The sequence below is a fragment of the Balaenoptera ricei genome, chromosome 13 (genome assembly GCF_028023285.1).
Source record: "Balaenoptera ricei isolate mBalRic1 chromosome 13, mBalRic1.hap2, whole genome shotgun sequence".
Lineage (NCBI taxonomy): Eukaryota > Metazoa > Chordata > Mammalia > Artiodactyla > Balaenopteridae > Balaenoptera > Balaenoptera ricei.
Window position 1 is genome coordinate 9,604,651 of NC_082651.1, and position 20,654 is coordinate 9,625,304.

Consider the following 20,654-nt stretch of genomic DNA (forward strand, 5'->3'; position numbering starts at 1 on the left):
GGCTTAGTGATCAATGAAACCACTTTCTGTAAGAACAGCAGAGTACCAGAATGAGAGGGAATCTTTTTGAGTTCTTTCTGTCTGTGTCTGATGCTTGCTTCTGGGTTTGGGGATGCCTCTGATTCCATGCTATCTTAACAGTACCTGTAATATTTTACATTTACCTGTTTGCATATTACTTTGTTTCATTCACTGCTGTATTCCTATCACCTAGAACAGTGCCTGGCCCTCAACAAATATCTGTTGATAAATGAATAAATGTATGTTTGCAAAAAGGCTTATTCCATATCTTAATATTTACATAAAAAGAAGAAGTATAACGGGAGAATACAAGGTCTAACAGTGTTTCGATACTGTGTATGATTCCAACCACGAGGAGCATGTAGGCATTTTAGAAATGTGGGGAATCAAAGCAACTATACACCAATAAAAATTAATTTAAAAAAACCAATTAATCATAATAAGATGAAAGAAAGCTTTGGCCTTGACAACAGGGACCTGTGATATTTACTTTCAGAATATTTTCTATCAGTAATTTCAATAAATTGATATGTTAATTTAAAAAAATGTGGGAATCACTTTTAAGAAGTAAATTTTTACTTCCAATCCAGATGATACAGAGCTCATGTTTTATGTTCCCCTTTGCCTTCAAAATCATACAAAAATTGTATTGTTGTTATTTAAGGAAAAAAATGCATAAAAAGAAAGGAAGGAAAGGAAGAAGGAGAGGAGGGAAAGGAAGAAGGAGAGAAGGAAAAAGAAAGATGCACGGTTGATGTATTTCTAGAGACAAAAAGTTGAATAAGTCAGCAGGGCTGAAGTTGTGTGTTGACTCTCGTGGGCAAAGATGGCAGGGGCGGTGGGGGCTCAACTCCCAGGAAGCAAGTGGGACTCTGAGTCAGGCTCAGTGCCTGAAGCCAGCACTAGTGTGAGGTTCTCTCACCCCTGCAAGAAGGCCCTGCCTGGTGAGAGAGGACACTAGTGCAGTCTAACAATCAAGAACTGAACCAAGCCACCCTAAACCTACACTATCCCAGTATCATCATGGGACAAGGGCTCTAAATACCAATGACTGGGGTACAAGGGGATGGATTTAGGTAACTGCAAAACAGAAGACAGAGAAAAAAACAGATTTTTAAAAATCTTGTCAAAATGTGCCAACGTACTAAAATTCCTAAATACACACACAAAAATGCTAAAAACAGTAGCTGAGCAAATCAACAATCAGAACATCAATTCACGTGAGTAGAAGTTAATTTTACGAGCCACCTAACAATAACATTATATGAATTATGATTAAAATTAAGTATGATTAGGTTGTTCAAAGATGTAACAGTCATATAAAAGTGTAAGAACAGTGCCGTTAAGAACAAATGGATGAGAAAAAGAATAGTATTTTAAACAATAAAATAAAATCATGTAAAAAAATAGATATTGAAATTGAAAACTACATAATTTTGCAATTAAAACATCAAGACCGAAAGAAACAAACAAAATAGCCAAAGATTCAGAAGGCTGAAAAGCAAGAAATTTAGTCTGGCTGAATAGTCAAACCTTGCCACTTGTCAGACACAAGAATTCATCATGTGGCTTCTAAGCAATCTTTGTGAAAGAGAAGAAGCCAAAACAGTGGGTTAAAAGGTGAGTTGACTGGACTTTGAAAACTTAATGAAATTTGCAGAAGTGGGAAGAAAAACCCCAACCAAACAAACAAAAAACACCATCTCTTAAAATTTCACATAAACTTTCAGAGGAAAAATAATCAGTCTCAACAAAATGAAAGACCCTTACATATTTATCTCCCCTGGGAAAAAGACCCTTCTAGAAGTCTATAAATAGCTCTACAAATTGCCAGCTTATGGCTCAACTGCAAATCAACACCACGAAATATTTAGCAGCATTATACCATTTCACCAGGATCCGCTGGATGCCTGACTGATGATGCGTAAAGAAAACCCACTGTTTAATGTTCTACCTCCCTCTTTGGTGGATTTGGATCTCATGCCTTGCATGGCCATCATGGACTTCAGTGTGGTAGGAGTTCAAATTTGGCTCGTGTGCACCCACTCTCATTCCGTTCTGCATGCAGATTTAGGGAAAGACAAAGTCATACTCCACACCTTCAGTCTGTGGTCTTAGTTTTTACAACATGGTGGTCGTGTGGAGGTCCCATGGGCTATTCTCTTGATGATGTCAAGTTTAGTGTGACTATGAGGTCATAAGGGGCATTCTCACAGGGACTTGGGGGATCAGAATCATGGCTTCCCAGCTTCTGTAGGGAAGCAGGTGGGGAGGAGAGTGTGGTTAATGAGGAAACTGACACTATTTGAGGGGGAATGAAAGCACCTGGTCACACCTCCTGAACATGTTTTACTTGTTAACTCTTTTTTTTTTTTTTTATAGGAAGAGGGAAATGTAGACACAGAGACAGAGAAGGCCAGGCCATGTGATGACAGAGGCAGAGACTGGAGTAATGCAGCTCCAAGCCAAGGGATGCCAAGGATTCCACCACCAGAAGCTAGGAACAGTCAAGGAAGGGCTCTTCCTTAGAGCAGTCAGAGGAAGCATGGCCCTGCCAACACTTAGATTTCAGACTTCCAGCCTCCAGAATTGTGAAAGAATAAACAAATTTCTAAGCCACCCAGCTTGCGGTACACTTTGTCACAGCAAACCTAGGAAAGTAACACAGAGATATGAATACATATATATAATTGTTTATGTTTTCAAAACAAAATAATGGAACAACCAACTAGCTGTTGGCTGATCTAGGAATGACTTCTTGGAATGACTGGGGGGACTTGGCTCTGCTCCACGTGTCTCTAGCAGGCTTGACCAGGCATGTTCCCAGGCACAAATGAGTAAGTAGAAATAACCAAGGAGCCTTAATGCCTGGGCTTGGAACTGGTATACCCTTGCTTCCATTTCATTCTATTGGTCAAAGATACTTGCTACCTCTTATAATGCAAATCAAGCATTACCAACTAATGTGAGACCCCTCTGGACACTGTTTGATAATAAAAGGGCGCCTCAAGGTATTACCTACTTCATTTCTCTTGAGGTTAACCTAGAAGCCTTACTAAATTGATGCTAATCACACCCTGTGTGAGAAGATTTTAACTGTGAGGGATGGAGGGCAGAGGGAGGAAGGGGGGGCAGGGGGGAGGCGGAGAGTGAGAGAGAGATACTGACCATAATTGCTGGAATACATGGACAGCCCTAGTTTGGGCTGATTCTGTTAGAATTTTTCCCAGTGTTAGACCAGAGATACACTTTAACCACTAATTTGGTCAATAGTTGAGAACAGTTTTATCAATTCTATTAAGAATAGTTTTATCAATAATGGGATTGTAGCTTCAAGATGGTGGAGTAGAAGGACATGTGCTCACTTCCTCTTGCTAGAGCACCAGAATCACAAGTAACTGCTGAACAATCATCGACAGGAAGACACTGGAACTCACCAAAAAGGATACCCCATATCCAAAGACAAAGGAGAAGCTGCAATGAGATGGTAGGAGGGGCACAATCACAATAAAATCAAATCCCATAACCACTGGGTGGGTGACTCACAAACTGGAGAACACTCATACCACAGAAGTCCTCCCACTGGAGTGAAGGTTCTGAGCCCCATGTCAGGCTTCCCAACCTGGGGGTTGGGCAACAGGAGGAAGATTTCCCAGAGAATCAGACTTTGAAGGCTAGCAGGATTTGATTGCAGGACTTCGACAGGACTGGGGGAAACAGAGACTCCACTCTTGCAGGGCACACACAAAGTAGTGTGCACATCAGGACCCAGAGGGAAGGATCAGTGACCCTGGGGGAGACTGAACCAGACCTACCTGCTAGTGTTGGAGGGTCTCCTGCAGAGGCGGGGGACAGCTGTGGCTTACCGTGGGGACAAGGACACTGGCAGCAGAAGTTCTGGGAAGTACTCCTTGGCGTGAGCCCTCCCAGAGTCTGCCATTAGCCCCTCCAAAGAGCCTGCAGTCTCCAGTGCTGGGTCGCCTCAGGCCAAACAACCAACAGGGAGGGAACTCAGCCCCATCCATCAACAGACAAGCGGATTAAATTTTACTAAGCTCTGCCTACGAGAGCAAAACTCAGCTCTGCCCACCACCAGTCCCTCCCATCGGGAAGCTTGCACAAACCTCTTAGATAGCCTCATCCACCACAGGGCAGACAGCAGAAGCAAGAAGAACTACAGTCCGGCAGCCTGTGGAATGAAAACCACATTCACAGAAAGAGAGACAAAATGAAAAGGCAGAGGACTATGTACCAAATGAAGGAACAAGATAAAACCCCAGAAAAACAACTAAATGAAGTGGAGATAGGCAACCTTCCAGAAAAAGTATTCAGAATAATGATAGTGAAGATGATACAGGACCTCGGAAAAAGAATGGAGGCAAAGATCAAGAAGATGCAAGAAATGTTTAACAAAGACCTAGAAGAATTAAAGAACAAACAGAGATGAACAATATAATAACTGAAATGAAAACTACACTAGAAGGAATCAATAGCAGAATAACTGAAGCAGAAGAACGGATAAGTGACCTGAAAGACAGAATGGTGGAAAACATGGCCATGGAAGAGAATACAGAAAAAAGAATGAAAAGCAATTAAGACAGCATAAGAGATCTCTGGGACAACATTAAATGCACCAACATTCACATTATAGGGGTCCCGAAGAAGAAGAGAGAGAGAAAGGAACCAAGGAAATATTTGAAGAGCTTATAGTCAAAAACTTCCCTAACATGGGAAAGGAAATAGCCACCCAAGTCCAGGAAGTGCAGAGAGTCCCAGGCAGGATAAACCCAAGGAGAAAGATGCTGAGTAATCAAATTGACAAAAATTAAAGACAAAGAAAAATTATTAAAAGCAACAAGGGAAAAACGACAAATAACATACAAGGGAACTCCCGTAAGGTTAACAGCTGATTTCTCAGCAGAAACTCTACAAGCCAAAAGGGAGTGGCATGATATATTTAAAGTGATGAAAGGGAAGAACGTACAACCAAGATTACTCTACCTGGCAAGGATCTCATTCAGATTTGACAAACAAATCAAAATCTTTATAGACAAGCAAAAGCTAAGAGAATTCAGCACCACCAAACCAGCTCTACAACAAAGGCTAAAGGAACTTCTCTAAGTGGGAAACATATGAGCGAAAAGGACCTACAAAAACAAACCCAAAACAATTAAGAAAATGGTAATAGGAACATACATATTGCCAATCACCTTAAATGTGAATGGATTAAATGCTCCAACCAAAAGACACAGGCTCGCTGAATGGATACAAAAGCAAGACCCATATATATGTAATCTACAAGAGACCCACTTCAGACCTAGGGACACATAGAGACTGAAAGTGAGGGGATGGAAAAAGATTTTCCATGCAAATGGAAATCAAAAGAAAACTGGAGTACCAATACACATATCAGATAAAATAGACTTTAAAATAAAGAATGTTACTAGAGACAAGGAAGGACACCACATAACGATCAAGGGATCAATCCAAGAAGAAGATATAACAATTATAAATATAAATGCACCCAACATAGGAGAACCTCCATACATAAGGCAAATGCTAACAGCTATAAAAGAGGAAAGCGACAGTAACACAATAATAGTGGGGGCCTTTAACACCTCACCTACACAGATGAACAGATCATCCAGACAGAAAATTAATAAGGAAACACAAGCTTTAAATGACACAATAGAACAGATATATTTAATTGATATTTATAGGACATTTCACCCAAAAACAGCAGATTAAACTTTCTTCTCAAGTGTGCACGGAACATTCTCTAGGATAGATCACCTCTTGGGTCACAAATCAAGCTTCAGTAAATTTAAGAAAACTGAAATCATATCAAGCATCTTTTCTGACCACAGCGATATGAGATTAGAAAGAAATTACAGGGAAAAAAATGTAAAAAACACAAACACATGGAGGCTAAACAATACGTTACCAAATAACCAAGAAATCACTGAAGAAATCAAAGAGGAAATCAAAAAATACCTAGAGACAAATGACAACGAAAACAGGATGATCCAAAACCTACGGGATGCAGCAAAAGCAGTTCTAAGAGGGAAGTTTATAGCAATACAATAAGAAACAAGAAAAATCTCAAATAAACAATCTAACCTTACACCTAAAGGAACTAGGGAAAGAAGAACAAACAAAACCCAAAGTTAGTAGAAGGAAAGAAATCATAAAGATCAGAGCAGAAATAAATGAAATAGAAACAAAGAAAACAATAGCAAAGATCAATAAAACTAAAAGCTGGTTCTTTGACAAGATAAACAAAATTGATAAACCTTTAGCCAGACTCATCAAGAAAAAGAGGGAGAGGACTCAAATCAATAAAAATATAAATGAAAAAGGAGAAGTTACAATGGACGCCACAGAAATACAAAGCATCATAAGAGACTAGTACAAGCCGTTCTATGCCAATAAAATGGACAACCTGCAAGAAATGGACAAATTCTTAGTAAGGTATAACGTCCAACACTGAACCAGGAAGTAGAAAATACGAACAGACCAATCACAAGTAATGAAATTGAAACTGTGATTAAAAATCTTCCAAGAAACAAAAGTCCAGGACCAGATGGCTTCACAGGTGAATTCTATCAAACATTTAGAGAAGAACACCTATCCTTCTCAAAGTCTTCCAAAAAACTGCAGAGGAAGGAACACTCCCAGATTCATTCTATGAGGCCACCATCACCCTGATACCAAAACCAGACAAAGATACTACAAAAAAAGATAATTACAGACCAATATCACTGATGAATATAGATGCAAAAATCCTCAACAAAATAGTAACAAACAGAATCCAACAACACATTAAAAAGATCACACACCATGATCAGGTAGGATTTATCCCAGGGATACAAGGATTCTTCAATGTACACAAATCAATCAATGTGATACACCATATTTACAAATTGAAGAATAAAAACCATATGATCATCTCAAAAGCAGAAAAAGCTTTTGACAAAATTCAATACCCATTTATGATAAAAAAAACTCTCCAGAAAGTGGGCATAGAGGGAACCTACCTCAACATAATAAAGGCCACATACGACAAACCCACAGCAAACATCATTCTCAATGGTGAAAAACTGAAAGCATTTCCTCTAAGATCAGGAAAAAGACAAGGATGTCCACTCTCACCACTATTATTCAACATAGTTTTGGAAGTCCCAGCCATGGCAATCAGAGAAGAAAAAGAAATAAAAGGAATACAAATTGGAAAATAAGAAGTAAAACTGTCACTGTTGGCAGATGACATGATACTGTACATAGATAATCCTAAAGATGCCACGAGAAAACTACTAGAGCTAATCAATGAATTTGGTGAAGTTGCAGGATACAAAATTAAAGCACAGAAATCTCTTGCATTCCTATCCACTAACAACGAAAGACCAGAAAGAGAAATTAAGGAGACAATCCCATTCACCATTGCAACAAAAAGAATAAAATACCTAGGAATAAACCTACCTAGGGAGGTAAAAGACCTATACTCAGAAAACTATAAGACACTGATGAAAGAAATCAAAGATGACACAAACAGATGGAGAGATATACCATGTTCTTGGATTGGAAGAATCAATATTCTGAAAATGACTATACTACCCAAAGCAATCTACAGATTCAATGCAATCCCTATCAAATTACCAATGGCATTTTTTACAGAACTAGAACAAAAAAATCTTAAAATTTGCATGGAGACACAAAAGACTCCGAATAGCCAAAGCAATCTTGAGAGAAGAAAACGGAGCTGGAGGAATCAGATGCCCTGACTTCAGACTATACTACAAAGCTACAGCAATCAAAACAATATGGTACTGGCACAAAAACAGAAATATAGATCAATGGAACAGGATAGAAAGCCCAGAGATAAACCCACACACCTATGGTCAACTAATCTATGACAAAGGAGGCAAGGATACACAATGGAGAAAAGACAGTCTCTTCAATAAGTGCTGCTGGGAACACTGGACAGCTACATGTAAAAGAATGAAATTTGAACACTCCCTAACACCATACACAAAAATAAACTCAAAATGGATTAAAGACCTAAACGTAAGACCAGACACTATAAAACTCTTAAGAGGAAAAATAGGAAGAACACTCTTTGACATAAATCACAGCAAGATCTTTTTTGACCCATCTCCTAGAGTAATGGAAATAAAACAAAAATAAGCAAATGGGACCTAATGAAACTTAAAAGCTTTTGCATAGCAAAGGAAACTACAAACAAGACGAAAAGACAACCCTCAGAATGGGAAAAAATATTTGCAAATGAATCAATGGACAAAGGATTAATCTCCAAAATATATAAACAGCTCATGCAGCTCAATATTAAAAAAACAAACAACCCAATCCAAAAATGGGCAGAAGACCTAAATAGACATTTCTCCAAAGAAGACATACAGATGGCCAAGAGGCACATGAAAAGCTGCTCAACATCACTAATTATTAGAGAAATGCAAATCAAAACTACAATGAGGTATCACCTCACACCAGTTAGAATGGGCGTCATCAGAAAAGCTACAAACAACAAATGCTGGAGAGGGTGTGGAGAAAAGGGAATCCTCTTGCAGTGTTGGTGGGAATGTAAATTGATACAGGCACTATGGAGAACAGTATGGAGATTCCTTAAAAAACTAAAAATAGAATTACCATATGACCCAGCAACCCCACTACTGGGCATATACTCACAGAAAACCATAATTCAAAAAGACACATGCACCCCAATGTTCATTGCAGCACTATTTACAATAGGCAGGTCACAGAAGCAACCTAAATGCCTATTGACAGGCGAATGGATAAGGAAGATGTGGTACATATATACAATGGAATATTATTCAGCCATACAAAGGAATGAAATTGGGTCATTTGTAGAGACGTGGATGGACCTAGAGACTGTCATACAGAATGAAGTAAGTCAGAAAGAGAAAAACAAATATCATATATTAACGCATATATGTGGAATCTAGAAAAATGGTACAGATGAACTGGTTTGCAAGGCAGAAATAGAGACACAGATGTAGAGAACAAATGTATGGACACCAAGGGGGGAAAGCAGGGTTGGGGGGGGTGGTGGCGGTGGAATGAATTGGGAGATTGGGATTGACATGTAAACACTAATATGTATAAAATTGATACGTAATAAGAACCTGCTGTATAAAAAATAACAATAAAATAAAAACTTTAAAAAATTATAATAGTGTTTATCTCTTACTCTTTGCCAAGTACTAGGCAATCCATATATTTTCTCATTCAATCCCTCTGTAGATATATACATTGAAATGCAGTTTTGTTATTTGGTTTTCCTCTCCACTGAACTCTAGTTTTTTATTCCTTTAAAAAATACTAGTTTCTAGCACAATGCATGTACAAAGTAACCATTTACTGAATACGTAAAAGACTAAAATTATATAAATTCAAATAATAGCTGAGGCTCCAACATTTTTAAAAGTTTATCTCTATCGTAAAATATTGTGTTTGGAGTCTACCAAATTTGAGTTCTTGGTGATTGAGGCACGAGATAAGCGTACCTTTGCTATTTTAAAAGAGGTGTTTGCCAAGAAGGTGAATGATGTAACCAAGATTTTAAGAGATATATTTAGCTTACACAAGAAAACTATTCTCAAACAATAAAAGAAAAAATATTAAAATTGAATAACATTTTCACTTAGCAATTGGCAGGTTCTTTTGTTTTTTTTTTTTTTAATGTTACTGCTCTAAGTAACAGCTAAGATGTAGGAAAATAGGCACTCTTAAAATTCCAAGTAAACTGCCCAATAATGGGGGGAATAGTTAAATTGTAGTAATTCATGTTATTGAATATTAGCACAACCATTAAAATTCATCCAAAATTGGTCATTACAGGGAAATACGTTCATAAGATACGCTAAATGAAGAAAGGGGGATGCAGAACTGTAAACACAGTTATTAGCTGTTAAAGTAGTACAGGAAGGATTCTACCTGACAACATTCTGGCTGTGTTTGTAAGCAATCCCACAACATTTTGAAAATGAGAAAATAGTGTAAACTGGTGTTTATATATTCATCACTCAACACTAACTGAATTCACCAACTTCACTGTTTTTCAACTAAATAATTTCTTCCAATAAATATCCCAGAGCCTGCTGTCAGACTGGCCAAGGAGAGGTCTGACTGGATGTGAGTAATGAAAATGCAAAGGCTGTACAAATCCCACATGGCTGACCCTGAACAAGGTGCAGTGACTTTATAGTTGTGCAAACTGCTGAGTGCTGAAGCTTAAACCTCTGCTTAAACAGAAACATCTCCAGGCTCCACAGAACAAATTGAAGGTGGGGCTACAAAGTGAACTGGGAAAGAGGAGTGTCAATCAGATCATTCATAAACCCGTGAAAATATGTTGCTTACTACAGTGTAGGTTATATCTCACAAATTTCAATCTAAATTTTTAGAAAATAAAAGTAAAATTTTTAAATGTAAATTTCAATTAAAATGCTAGTGAGGTCACTAGCATTTTAATTGGTATAGTAAATGAGTATTTGCTGGCATGCAATAATGTTTGAAATAGACTGTTGAGTAAAAATCAAGGCACAGAGTATCTTTAGTTCAACTTCATTTTGGTAAAACAAAAACAAAGAACAAAGGATATATATGTAGTGAAAAAACTTGGGCCAGATAACCACCAAACAATTCATCTGTGAGGAATTATATTCTATTGTTTCTTTTCTACTTATCTGTATTTTCTAATTTTTCTACACAATGATTACGTATAGCTTTTGTATTAACTGTCCTTTCAAATTTTTTAATTAAACTTTTCTATCAGTATCGTTTTCATTGCTGCTATATTTGAAAGCAACAAAATGCCATGCCCTTAGCAGCATCCCTAACATTGCTCGTCAGCTAAATGATGAGATAAAAAGCCACCTTACTGGGGCTTCCCTGGTGGCGCAGTGGTTGAGAATCTGCCTGCCAATGCAGGGGACACGGGTTCCAGCCCTGGTCTGGGAAGATCCCACATGCCGCGGAGCAACTAAGCCCGTGCGCCACAATTACTGAGCCTGCGCGTCTGAAGCCTATGCTCTGCAACGGGAGAGGCCGCGATAGTGAGAGGCCCGCGCACCGCGATGAAGAGTGGCCCCCACTTGCCACAACTAGAGAAAGCCCTCGCACAGAAACGAAGACCCAACACAGCCATAAATAAATAAATAAATGATTAATTAAAAAAAAAAAGCCACCTTACTACGCTGGTCTAAATTTTCCATCAGATACTTTGATGAGATCAAATGTTTTTCTCAAAACCTAGTCTGAGGGCTCACCACGTACCAGATTAGGGACCTTGCCATGACCCATCGGGAGTCAGTGACAGAGCTGGGGTGCAGGCCCAGGCTACCTGATCACAAAGCTATGTGCTGAACCCAGATTAGGGCAAAGCAGGAAGCCTTGATGCAGTGCTGGTAAGACATGATGATGATGATGGTGGTGGTGGTGATGTAGTGGACTTTTCAACGATGCAAACTAATGTTCCCAAATTGTTTCTTCTTTTTCAAAGCCATTGGCAATAAAGAGCTTTAAAGTCCAGATTCATCAAATAACTAAAGCAGTTTTACTCTGTATATGACTTGGTGATGAATTAATCTTTTTGAAAGAGCTAAGGTTAAACTTATCTGGTCCACTGAAAACTGAAAGTGCCAGTTAGCACCTTGTAATGAAGAGTTGCTAGGGCAACCTCTCTGCTCAACACTTCATTTCCAAGGTGACAGATTTGATGCTGGTCCAAGAAACATGAAAACCAAAATAACATTGTGCTCCAGAAGAAGAAACAGCCCATACATAAGTCATGAATGAAACAAGTAGCTGGGGATAAAGCCAAATGCTGCTTTACAATTCTACCCAGACAGATGTGACTGTACAAAGAACACAGGAGTAAAAGTCAATTACAATTCTCAGTGAAGTGGGTTAAGATTCATGTTTCCTTTTCAGCTCCATTCTACTTTTGTCTACTTTTTCAAAAAACTGTTAGGTCCAAATCTCAAAAAGCTATGTATCTCACGCAGTGGGATTATATTTTTCGATCATTGTTTTCCCATTCTTTCCATCAGAGAAAATATTAAATAAAAGATGTAAGTGTGCTTTGAGGGTGAAATTGGAATTTATTGCAGTATATTTCCTTCATCATCATGATTCTTGCTCTTACGAGCAATAATGGATGGGGGAGAGCATGTCGTGTGCTACGTACCCACAGGCTTGTGATGAGAATTTACAAAGCCACAGAAGGCACGAGCACAGGTGCCCATGGTGGAATGCACGTGAAAAAATATACATCCTCTTCCCTTGGCTTTGCTTTCTGGGGTCAGAAGACAGGTTCTCCGGAAAAACAGGACCCTCACTACTCTTCCATTTTTTCCTTCTTGGAAGTCACTCAACATTTTTCTCTCTCTCAGCCCCATGTGGTTTAGTCCTGTCGACTTGACTTTATATAAAGGCTTGGGTCCATCCTCAGGGTTGTCACCTGGGTCACAGCCACCTAGACCTTGCCTCCTGACTGCCCCCCATCGTCCCAGCTTTGAACCTCTACAACCCTTTTCCACATAGTAGCCAAAGACCAAACCTGATCTTCTCTGTCCTCTGCTAAAAACCCTTTGGTTTCCCTCAGGATGACCTTCAAAAATCCTTAACTCGACCTTCACCAGCTTTCACATCTTCCTCCAGTTGCACTAAACTTTCTTTGGAATGACAAACTTCCTCTGACCCTTAGACTTCCCCCTAGGTCACTCCTCACTCCCCTCCACCTCATCACCCTCGTAACTCTTCCTCCCCTAGGTCCAAACCTGGACCGATCAGATCCCCCAGGTCTGAACTTCCCAGGCCAGGTCCAAAGCCCTCTGCCAACTCAAGGTGGTTAGGGGCCTCTCTGGCATCTTCACTCTGCTCTTCCCACTCATCACATTTAACTAGAACTTCTTATTTTAATTGGTAGTTCCTCCATGAGATTGTAAGTTGTGATTGGGTAGGCTGTAGTCTAGCCCAGCTCAGAGTCTGCATACAGTAGGCAATGTAATATTTATTGAATATTTTTATAATAAAAGCCAACATTTATTCAGTGCTTGCAGCCCATTATATGCATTACTTCTTTTTATAGCATATATATATATATATATATATATACCTATACTATATATATTCACTATATTATACATAGTATAACAGTCTCAGAGTAGGTATATTATCATCCCCAGAGTCCAGATACATTGCATACAGCCTGGAGAGCAAATTTCAAAGTGCTGCACTGAGTTACTATGTTTATTTCTTCTAAATATGAGGAGAGGACAAGTTGAATAAGGTATCAGGCCTGCACACTATTTTTAGGGTTTTCAAAGTATCTCTATACTTGTAGAACTAATGCTTATCAACAAGTATGATATACAGTTCCTCTTAGGAAAATGGCTGTCTTTCTGAATATAAACTAGTGGAAATATAGAATCTATTTGGAGGGTGATTTGGTTTAATCTGTCAAATATTTAAATGTACACATCCTTTGGGTCCAGCAATCCATCTATCACAAAGATAGACTTATAGAGATGCCCAGAAGTCTCTGCACAAGGAAATCCATTACAGGATTGTTTGTAATAGGGGGAGGAAGGACACAATGTAAATGTCCATTAACAATGGGGAAGAAATTTGCAACTAACAAAAATGAGATATACCCATATCTACACACATAGAAAAGTCTCTAAGATATATTTTTTTGAAAGATAAAATAGCAAATCCATATGGTATTACCTTATTAAAATTGTTTTGTATATTAAAATTGTTATGTGTATGTGTAAAAATATATATAATGTATTCATATATGTGTGTGTGTGTGTGTGTGTGTGTGTCTTGAAAAGGATCAGCAGGATATTCACCAAATTATTCAGTGTTTCCTTCATAAATGAGGTTGGTGGAGAGAGAAGCTTTTACATTTTCCTCTAAAGACTTCTAAATGGTCATTCTATACAAGAATGTACTCATATATTACTCATCAAATAAAAATAAACCAATAAATTAATTAAAAATCAAGTGTCCTTTGCATTTAAACTATTTTATCTCTTGTTTTAGGTCTGTTTTTCTTAACTTTTTTTTTCTCAGCATATCATTAATGTATGTTCAGAGTTGAAAGAACTACAACAAAAACTAAAAATTATATAAACAAACCCCCAAATCTCCAATAATCTCACCCCTCAGATAAACACTAGTAACATTTTGGTAAAAGAGAAAAGGGAGAGAGAAAGAGTGCTATGCCTACATCATACACATATGTAACTAAATTAATGTACTATCTATGCAGTTTTGTACCCTGATTTTTTCATTTAGCATTGTATTGAGAGCTTTTCCCCATGTCATTACTTATTCTTCAGAAACATGATATTTAATGAATGTATGACATTCAATCATATGGGTGTACTTATTGGACATTTAGGTCGTTTTCAGTTTTCTCATTGTTAGATACAAGACAGCAATAATTATTCTCTGAATATATTCTTCAGTATTTCTGATTATTTCCTTCTGTAGCTTATGGAATATCTACATATGGATTTGCTGTAGGAAAAGTTGTTAAGCCCTTAACACCTCTGAACATACTGCCAAGGTTATACCAACTTATACTCCCCCCAGCAGGATGTAAAAGTTCTAATTTCATCCTGTTTTCACCATCACTGTTTATTAGTATTTTTTAACCTTACAAATTTGATGATGGGGGGGAGTTGTCTAATTTTTTTTTAATTTGCATTTTTTCAAAAATGAATATATTTGGTTACCAGCAAGAAATATTTTTGTATGTGGTTTTTGACTTTTTATTTTATTTTTAAACTATTCCCCCTAGATTTTCCACTGGGATATTTATCATTTTCTTATTCCTTTATGGTATGGGTGCATGTGCATGTTTGTGTGTATACTGAACCCTAATTTATACACACACACACACCACATGCACGTGCTAACTTACATGGATACACACATGCAAACACATATTTAAGATATTACTCCTGTAACTCTTTGTTGTATATGTTAAAAATATTTTTGAGATTTGCCTTCATTTTATTTATATGTTTTTAACGCAAAATAACATTTTTATGCATTCAATCTATAAATCTTTCCTTTGATTTTATGTGCTGCTTTCCTACCTTCTCATATTTGTTTTTTGAGAATTTACTTTTCAATGTATCTCAGGTTGTTGGGAGGCTTAGAAGGAGACATGATAAGTACCAGAAAATTCTATTTCCAGGGATAGTTCACCAAATATATTTTCTTTCAAACAATACTCAAGAATATTAATAAAATAAGTGCACAGAATATGAGAAGCTATCACCAAACTTCCTAGAAGGAATAAATCAGCATTCAGTTTCTCTCTCTTGCTTTTGGAAGAAGTCAAATTCAAAAGATAAGTTGGTATCTGACTAATCAGGTTAGAGTTCACTGAAGGTGGAAATAGAATCTTCCAGTCACAAGGTCACAGCCAGGGATAGGACCGCTCACCTTGAGGCAAAGTCATCAGGAACCCAGCCTAACGGGTCATATACCCAACCTCCAGAGCAAGAACTGTTGGTCATGTCAAACCAGGATGCATATCAAACTCCATGGGTATAATCACTTAAATGTGACTAACAGAAAAAGTCCACCAATTCATCTGCTTCTTCCAAATACATCAAATTTCAGCTATTGCAAGACCAGTTAGATAAAGCCTTTTTTTAAAAAAAATTTTCCTGCCTTTGCTTTTTCTCAACTTTTTACTATGGAAACTTCCAAATACGTAAAAAAGCAGAGAGAACGGTAGAATTACCCTCCCCCCACTCAATATTCTTATTATCCAAATTTAACAATTATCAGCTCATGGCTAATCTTGCTTTATCTACTCCTCCCTTCCCCCAACTACTCCCACCATCCAGATTATTTGGAAGCAAATCCCAAATTTCCTACATACCCTCTGTAAAATTTCAGCATGAGATAAGGTCTTTTAAGGATATTATTTCAATTTAGTGACTGTAAAGCTTGATACATTCCTATTTAAATCACTAGTTGCTGCTATATTTGCCGGGAAGCACCAGGGTTCAATCTTCCTATTCTTGTTTCTCTTGTGTTCCTCATCTCTGTGCAATCTGGCTGCTCCACTGGATCCGTTCTTCATAGGGCAAGGACTTTCCAGTTGCCCAATTCAAGGCAAACTTTACAGTGCTTGGCTTTCCTCCACAGTTAACCCCAACTTGCGCCCTCCTACCGGAAGCTCTTTTTCTCCTTCCAGGACATGACTCTCACTTTCTCATGGCTCTTGTGCTCTGGCTCACTCCCGATCCTCTCTCTCAATCTCTCTCTTTTTCTGCATCTCTGTCTCTGTGTCTCTCTCCCTCCCTCTTTCTGACTTTTTCCTTTGGAGACTTTTATGATGGAAAAGATGCCACTGTATTTAGGAAGAGAAGGTAAGCAAAGGATGGACATAATCTCTCACAAGCTCTCCCTGTCCTTTGATACAGACTGATATTCACTTGTGACTCATGACTCTGACCTAGAGGCTTTTCAGACATTTCTGCAGCTCCACAATGTCACCCATCAGCAACGAGCCATGAACTGCCAACCCAACAAAGAAGAAATTGTTCTTCTCAGCTTAGAAGCAAAAATGCTTAAGAGCTTCTCTCTCTCCTTTTTACTGCCTTTGCAAATAATTTTTTCCCAATGGCTGAAATACATTTCTGTTACAACTGTACAAGACATCAAGTGGACTACTCTTTATTTAGGCAGGAAATGAAAACTACATCAAGCAGGGACATATAGAAAATCAGTTTTACCTCATCAAAGACCTTGGAAACGACATGCTTGTCCAGAATGGGGACATAGGTGGGGCTGTGAGGGACGGCGGCCATGGACAAAGCATCCATGATGGTGAGCTTCTTGGCCGCCAAGCCATGGATCTTGAGCCAGTTTGCTGAAGACATTCCTGCAGAACTAAGAACACGAGACTGTGACGTTTTAAAACTTATATCAAACAAAAACACAACAAAACTGTCCCAGTAAAATTACTCACTCTTGGTCATAAACTTGGTTTCCTTCTCGAGTCAATCTTTCTAATGACTTGTCATCTGGAAACTCGTTTGTCAGCAGGATGCCCATTTCTGTGGAAAGGGAAATGGCAGCTGTATAATTTCCTCATATATGGGGTTTATATCAAAATGCAAAAGGATCACACTTATCTCTGAGTTCAGTTGTGAGTGAGGGCTAATTAATGGACTGTATTTCCCAGAACTGATCTGTCAGAGGGGGTTCTAGGCAAGATTCATTTGCAATGGACACTAAAGACCAATGCAAGAGTGAACAGGGTACTCTCACTGCTTTGCTAATCTATCTCACCCCATAGCCATTGAGATCTCTCTCCATAAAAGGATGAGACAAACTCATTCTCCAGAAAACATGTTTTTAAAATGTCAAGTAAGAATACCATGAACCAATAGTTGTTCAATGTGGCCCTCATTAGACTCCCCCCAAATTACACAGGAGAGCCTTGTTCAACATTTCAGGTTTTGAGAGTTTATTCTGTAATTCCTCAGCTCTGTGCAGAAAACCAACATCCCTACTAGGTCCTGTTTAGTTATAAGTTCACATTTTCAAATTATTGAAAATGTTATTTGGAGTTTTTAATGTATATCCTTATAGAAGCTTGGATTCATAAATCAAAAGGTATATGAGCTAGTTGAATCAGCAGCATGTAGAAGGAAGGGATGTTTGGGAGTGAGCTAGTTAAATGCCTAAGAAATCATATCCCAATCATCATGGGATAGGCCCCTTAAAGGACTGTGCATGTAGCAGATTCCGGAAATAGGGCAGGTTAACTGAAACAGAGGAAAAGGCATCACACGGATCAGCACTGAAGAACACAGGGTTTGATTAAGCTATGGCTCAGTAACAACAGGTGTAAATTTGTCCCTCAGGTGCTTCCTACTACTTAGGAGCTTGTGTGGATGTGTGTGTTTAGCTGGGGGTTTATTACTTATCACCTCTTTGAAAGATAGGGAAAAGTGCTACAGGAATTAAACTTTTAGGAAATTTACTCTTAAAATTTACTATTTTAAGAATAATGATATTATCAATAGTCATAATAATTGAATGGAAAAGTCTCGTTTTCCTCACATTTAGCCCCCAAAAGGCTGACAATATGGGTCAGAGAGGGGCTTGTCGGATGGCGCCACCTGTGAATGAGGGGAAGAAAATAAACCAACTATGAAGTATTAGGTTTTCAAATTCAAACCACGGAGTGAGAGCAAGCATCACCACTAGTGCCGCGGTTACACGAGCCACGGGTGTATTAAACACCCAGGCACCATATACGCAAGTCTGACCCTAAGAAAATCCAGTTCACTAAAGCAAGCCGACCTGATTTACAAGGGAGTCCTTTGAAGAGGAAGCTATCTGGACTCACTGAAAAATGATTTGTTTCCCCCCCAAAGTACCTCTACCCAGCTCTTTCAGGAGCAGACACACTGGGGAGGGGAGACCACCCTGGGCTTCCTGACATAGAGACCCTTGCTGGCTTGCCTCTGTCGCTTGGAGTGTTCCAGCTGCTGGAATTGGAAAGGCCGTCCTTCCTCTCACTGCAAGCTGAGCTCCTGAGGGTGGAGAGCTGGCTCCTGAGCAGGCTGGTTTTGGTTGGTTCTGTGGGTACCACAGGGAGAAGGGTTAAAGGAATGTGGGCTGGAAGGAGGTATTTCATGAGATGCAACTACATTCTTGGATCCTTTAAAAAGAAAGAAAGTTCAGTCTCCCAACCCTCAGGGGGACAGTACTGCCACCAAGTAAATGCTGCGGTAATGGCTTGTTCCACTGATCTGAGTTCAAACTCTGCCCCTCTTGGAGAGAAATCTGCTTCCGAGCTCATTCAGGTTGTTGGCAGAATTCATTTCCTTGCAGTTGCAGGACTGAGGTCCCATTTCCTTGCTGGCTGTCAGCTGGGGGCCTGTCTCAGCTCCTTAAGCACCCCCATTCCTACTCATGGGCCCCCTCTATCTTCAAGCCAACAATGGCACACCGATGTCCCTCATGCCCCAAATCTCTCTGACTTCCTCTTCTGCCACCAGCTGGTAAAAGACCCTGCTTTCAGGGGCTCACACGAGTACACTGGGCTCTCCTAGAGAACCTGGCCGAGGTCACATAACACTCTTATCACTCCCAGAATCATGGGAGTGATGCCCCATCACATTCACAGCTTGCAGCGTTTAGAGCGGGACATCTCTGTAGTTCATTTTAGAAACTCTGCTGACCACAGTTGCTGTCTAAGCCTTTATGTATATTATTTTCTACCCTCTGTTGGGTCCTTTCAACTAGGAAGTAGACACTTATCAAATTCTGATACTGAATCTGTGTGCTTTAGAGGATAATAAGTTTGTACCAAGACATGCTGATTACTTTTCCCATATGGTCACAGAAACCACACTAATTGTAAATGTGTTCTGTACTTCACGACCTGGATGCCTTCTGTAGTACCAAGGCTTTATGTAGTATTCATAAATGAAATGCGCCTTATTTTCGACAAGAAGGGACTCACCTTCTCTTACAGGAAATTAGACAATTAGAGTGAAAATTAGCTAATAATCTGCATTGTCTATCTTTTGCACAGAAAGATAACACCAGTGGTCTCCATGCATGGAGTTAGGAGTGTGCTATGTGTCATTTGTTTTTCTAGGCAACAAACAGGGTGATTCCTGTTTTGTTGCCTCTGTAACAAGGAATTAAGAAGGATAAATTTTCTCAGGAGCTACGTCTGTGAGCAAAAGAGATGAATGATCCACATAGGAGAGTTGAACTCCTGCCCCTGACTACACCGGCAGGCCACCTTGATCAAAATCGCTGGGCAAAAACAACAGGTGTGTGTCCAAATGAAAATGAAATTTAGCTCCCAAAGTCCCCAAACATAACAACTGTACTATTCCCAAACTTTGCAAATAATGAGTAAAAGTATATTGATCTGGCAGCGGATTCAAGGATTTAACTACTCCCCCAGCTCTGTACAGTCAGTCACCACATTTCATCACTCTTCTAAATTAAAAATTGAAACAGAATAAAAACTCAGCACAGGGATGCCTACCAATAGCAACAATCCCAAATCTAAGTGAAATGGTACAAATGACAAAAGGCCATTAAAATGTTCAGGATGAGTGGCAAGTAGCATTTCTAGCAAAAGTCACGTTTACTGGAATGGGCAGGCAGGACTGGCAAAAGGGATGCTACTGCACAAGTGGCCCAGTATGGGAATCCTCTTTGTCCCCATGGGCTTAAGGCAGAGACACCAGGGCAAATGGACAGATCATGCAAGAGGGACCAAGCTTCAGCGAATGCCTCTTGGTCCCTATGGGGTTGAGGCTCTCTTCTCCTGCCCAGAGACATGGGGACACGCAAAAGACAGTGTGTGTGTGGCAGGGGAAGCCACCACAACCTTCCTCCACTGAGAGGCGACTAGCATCCTGGCCTGGGATACTCCTCTGCTCCCTCAGGCAGCACCAGTAGGAGCCCCAGTGACACCAGGAAACCAAGCACCAAGATAACACCACAAAGGCTGTGAAAAATGAAATTACCATTGGAACCACAACCCACAAGAGCAGGCCATGACCTATGAGCTAACTTTA

The 20,654-nt window shown here is 39.2% G+C and overlaps 1 protein-coding gene across 1 annotated transcript in view; it reads right to left on the reverse strand.

Moving 5' to 3' along the window:
* Nucleotides 1-20,654, reverse strand: part of VWA3B (von Willebrand factor A domain containing 3B) — a 210,705-nt gene that overhangs the window by 51,999 nt on the left and 138,052 nt on the right. The window contains exons 17-19 of the mRNA XM_059942767.1: nucleotides 18,571-18,687; nucleotides 17,066-17,153; nucleotides 16,830-16,986 (exon numbers count right to left, since the gene is read on the reverse strand). Coding sequence (XP_059798750.1) covers nucleotides 16,830-16,986; nucleotides 17,066-17,153; nucleotides 18,571-18,687 — 362 coding nt within the window. The remainder of the gene's footprint in view (nucleotides 1-16,829; nucleotides 16,987-17,065; nucleotides 17,154-18,570; nucleotides 18,688-20,654) is intronic.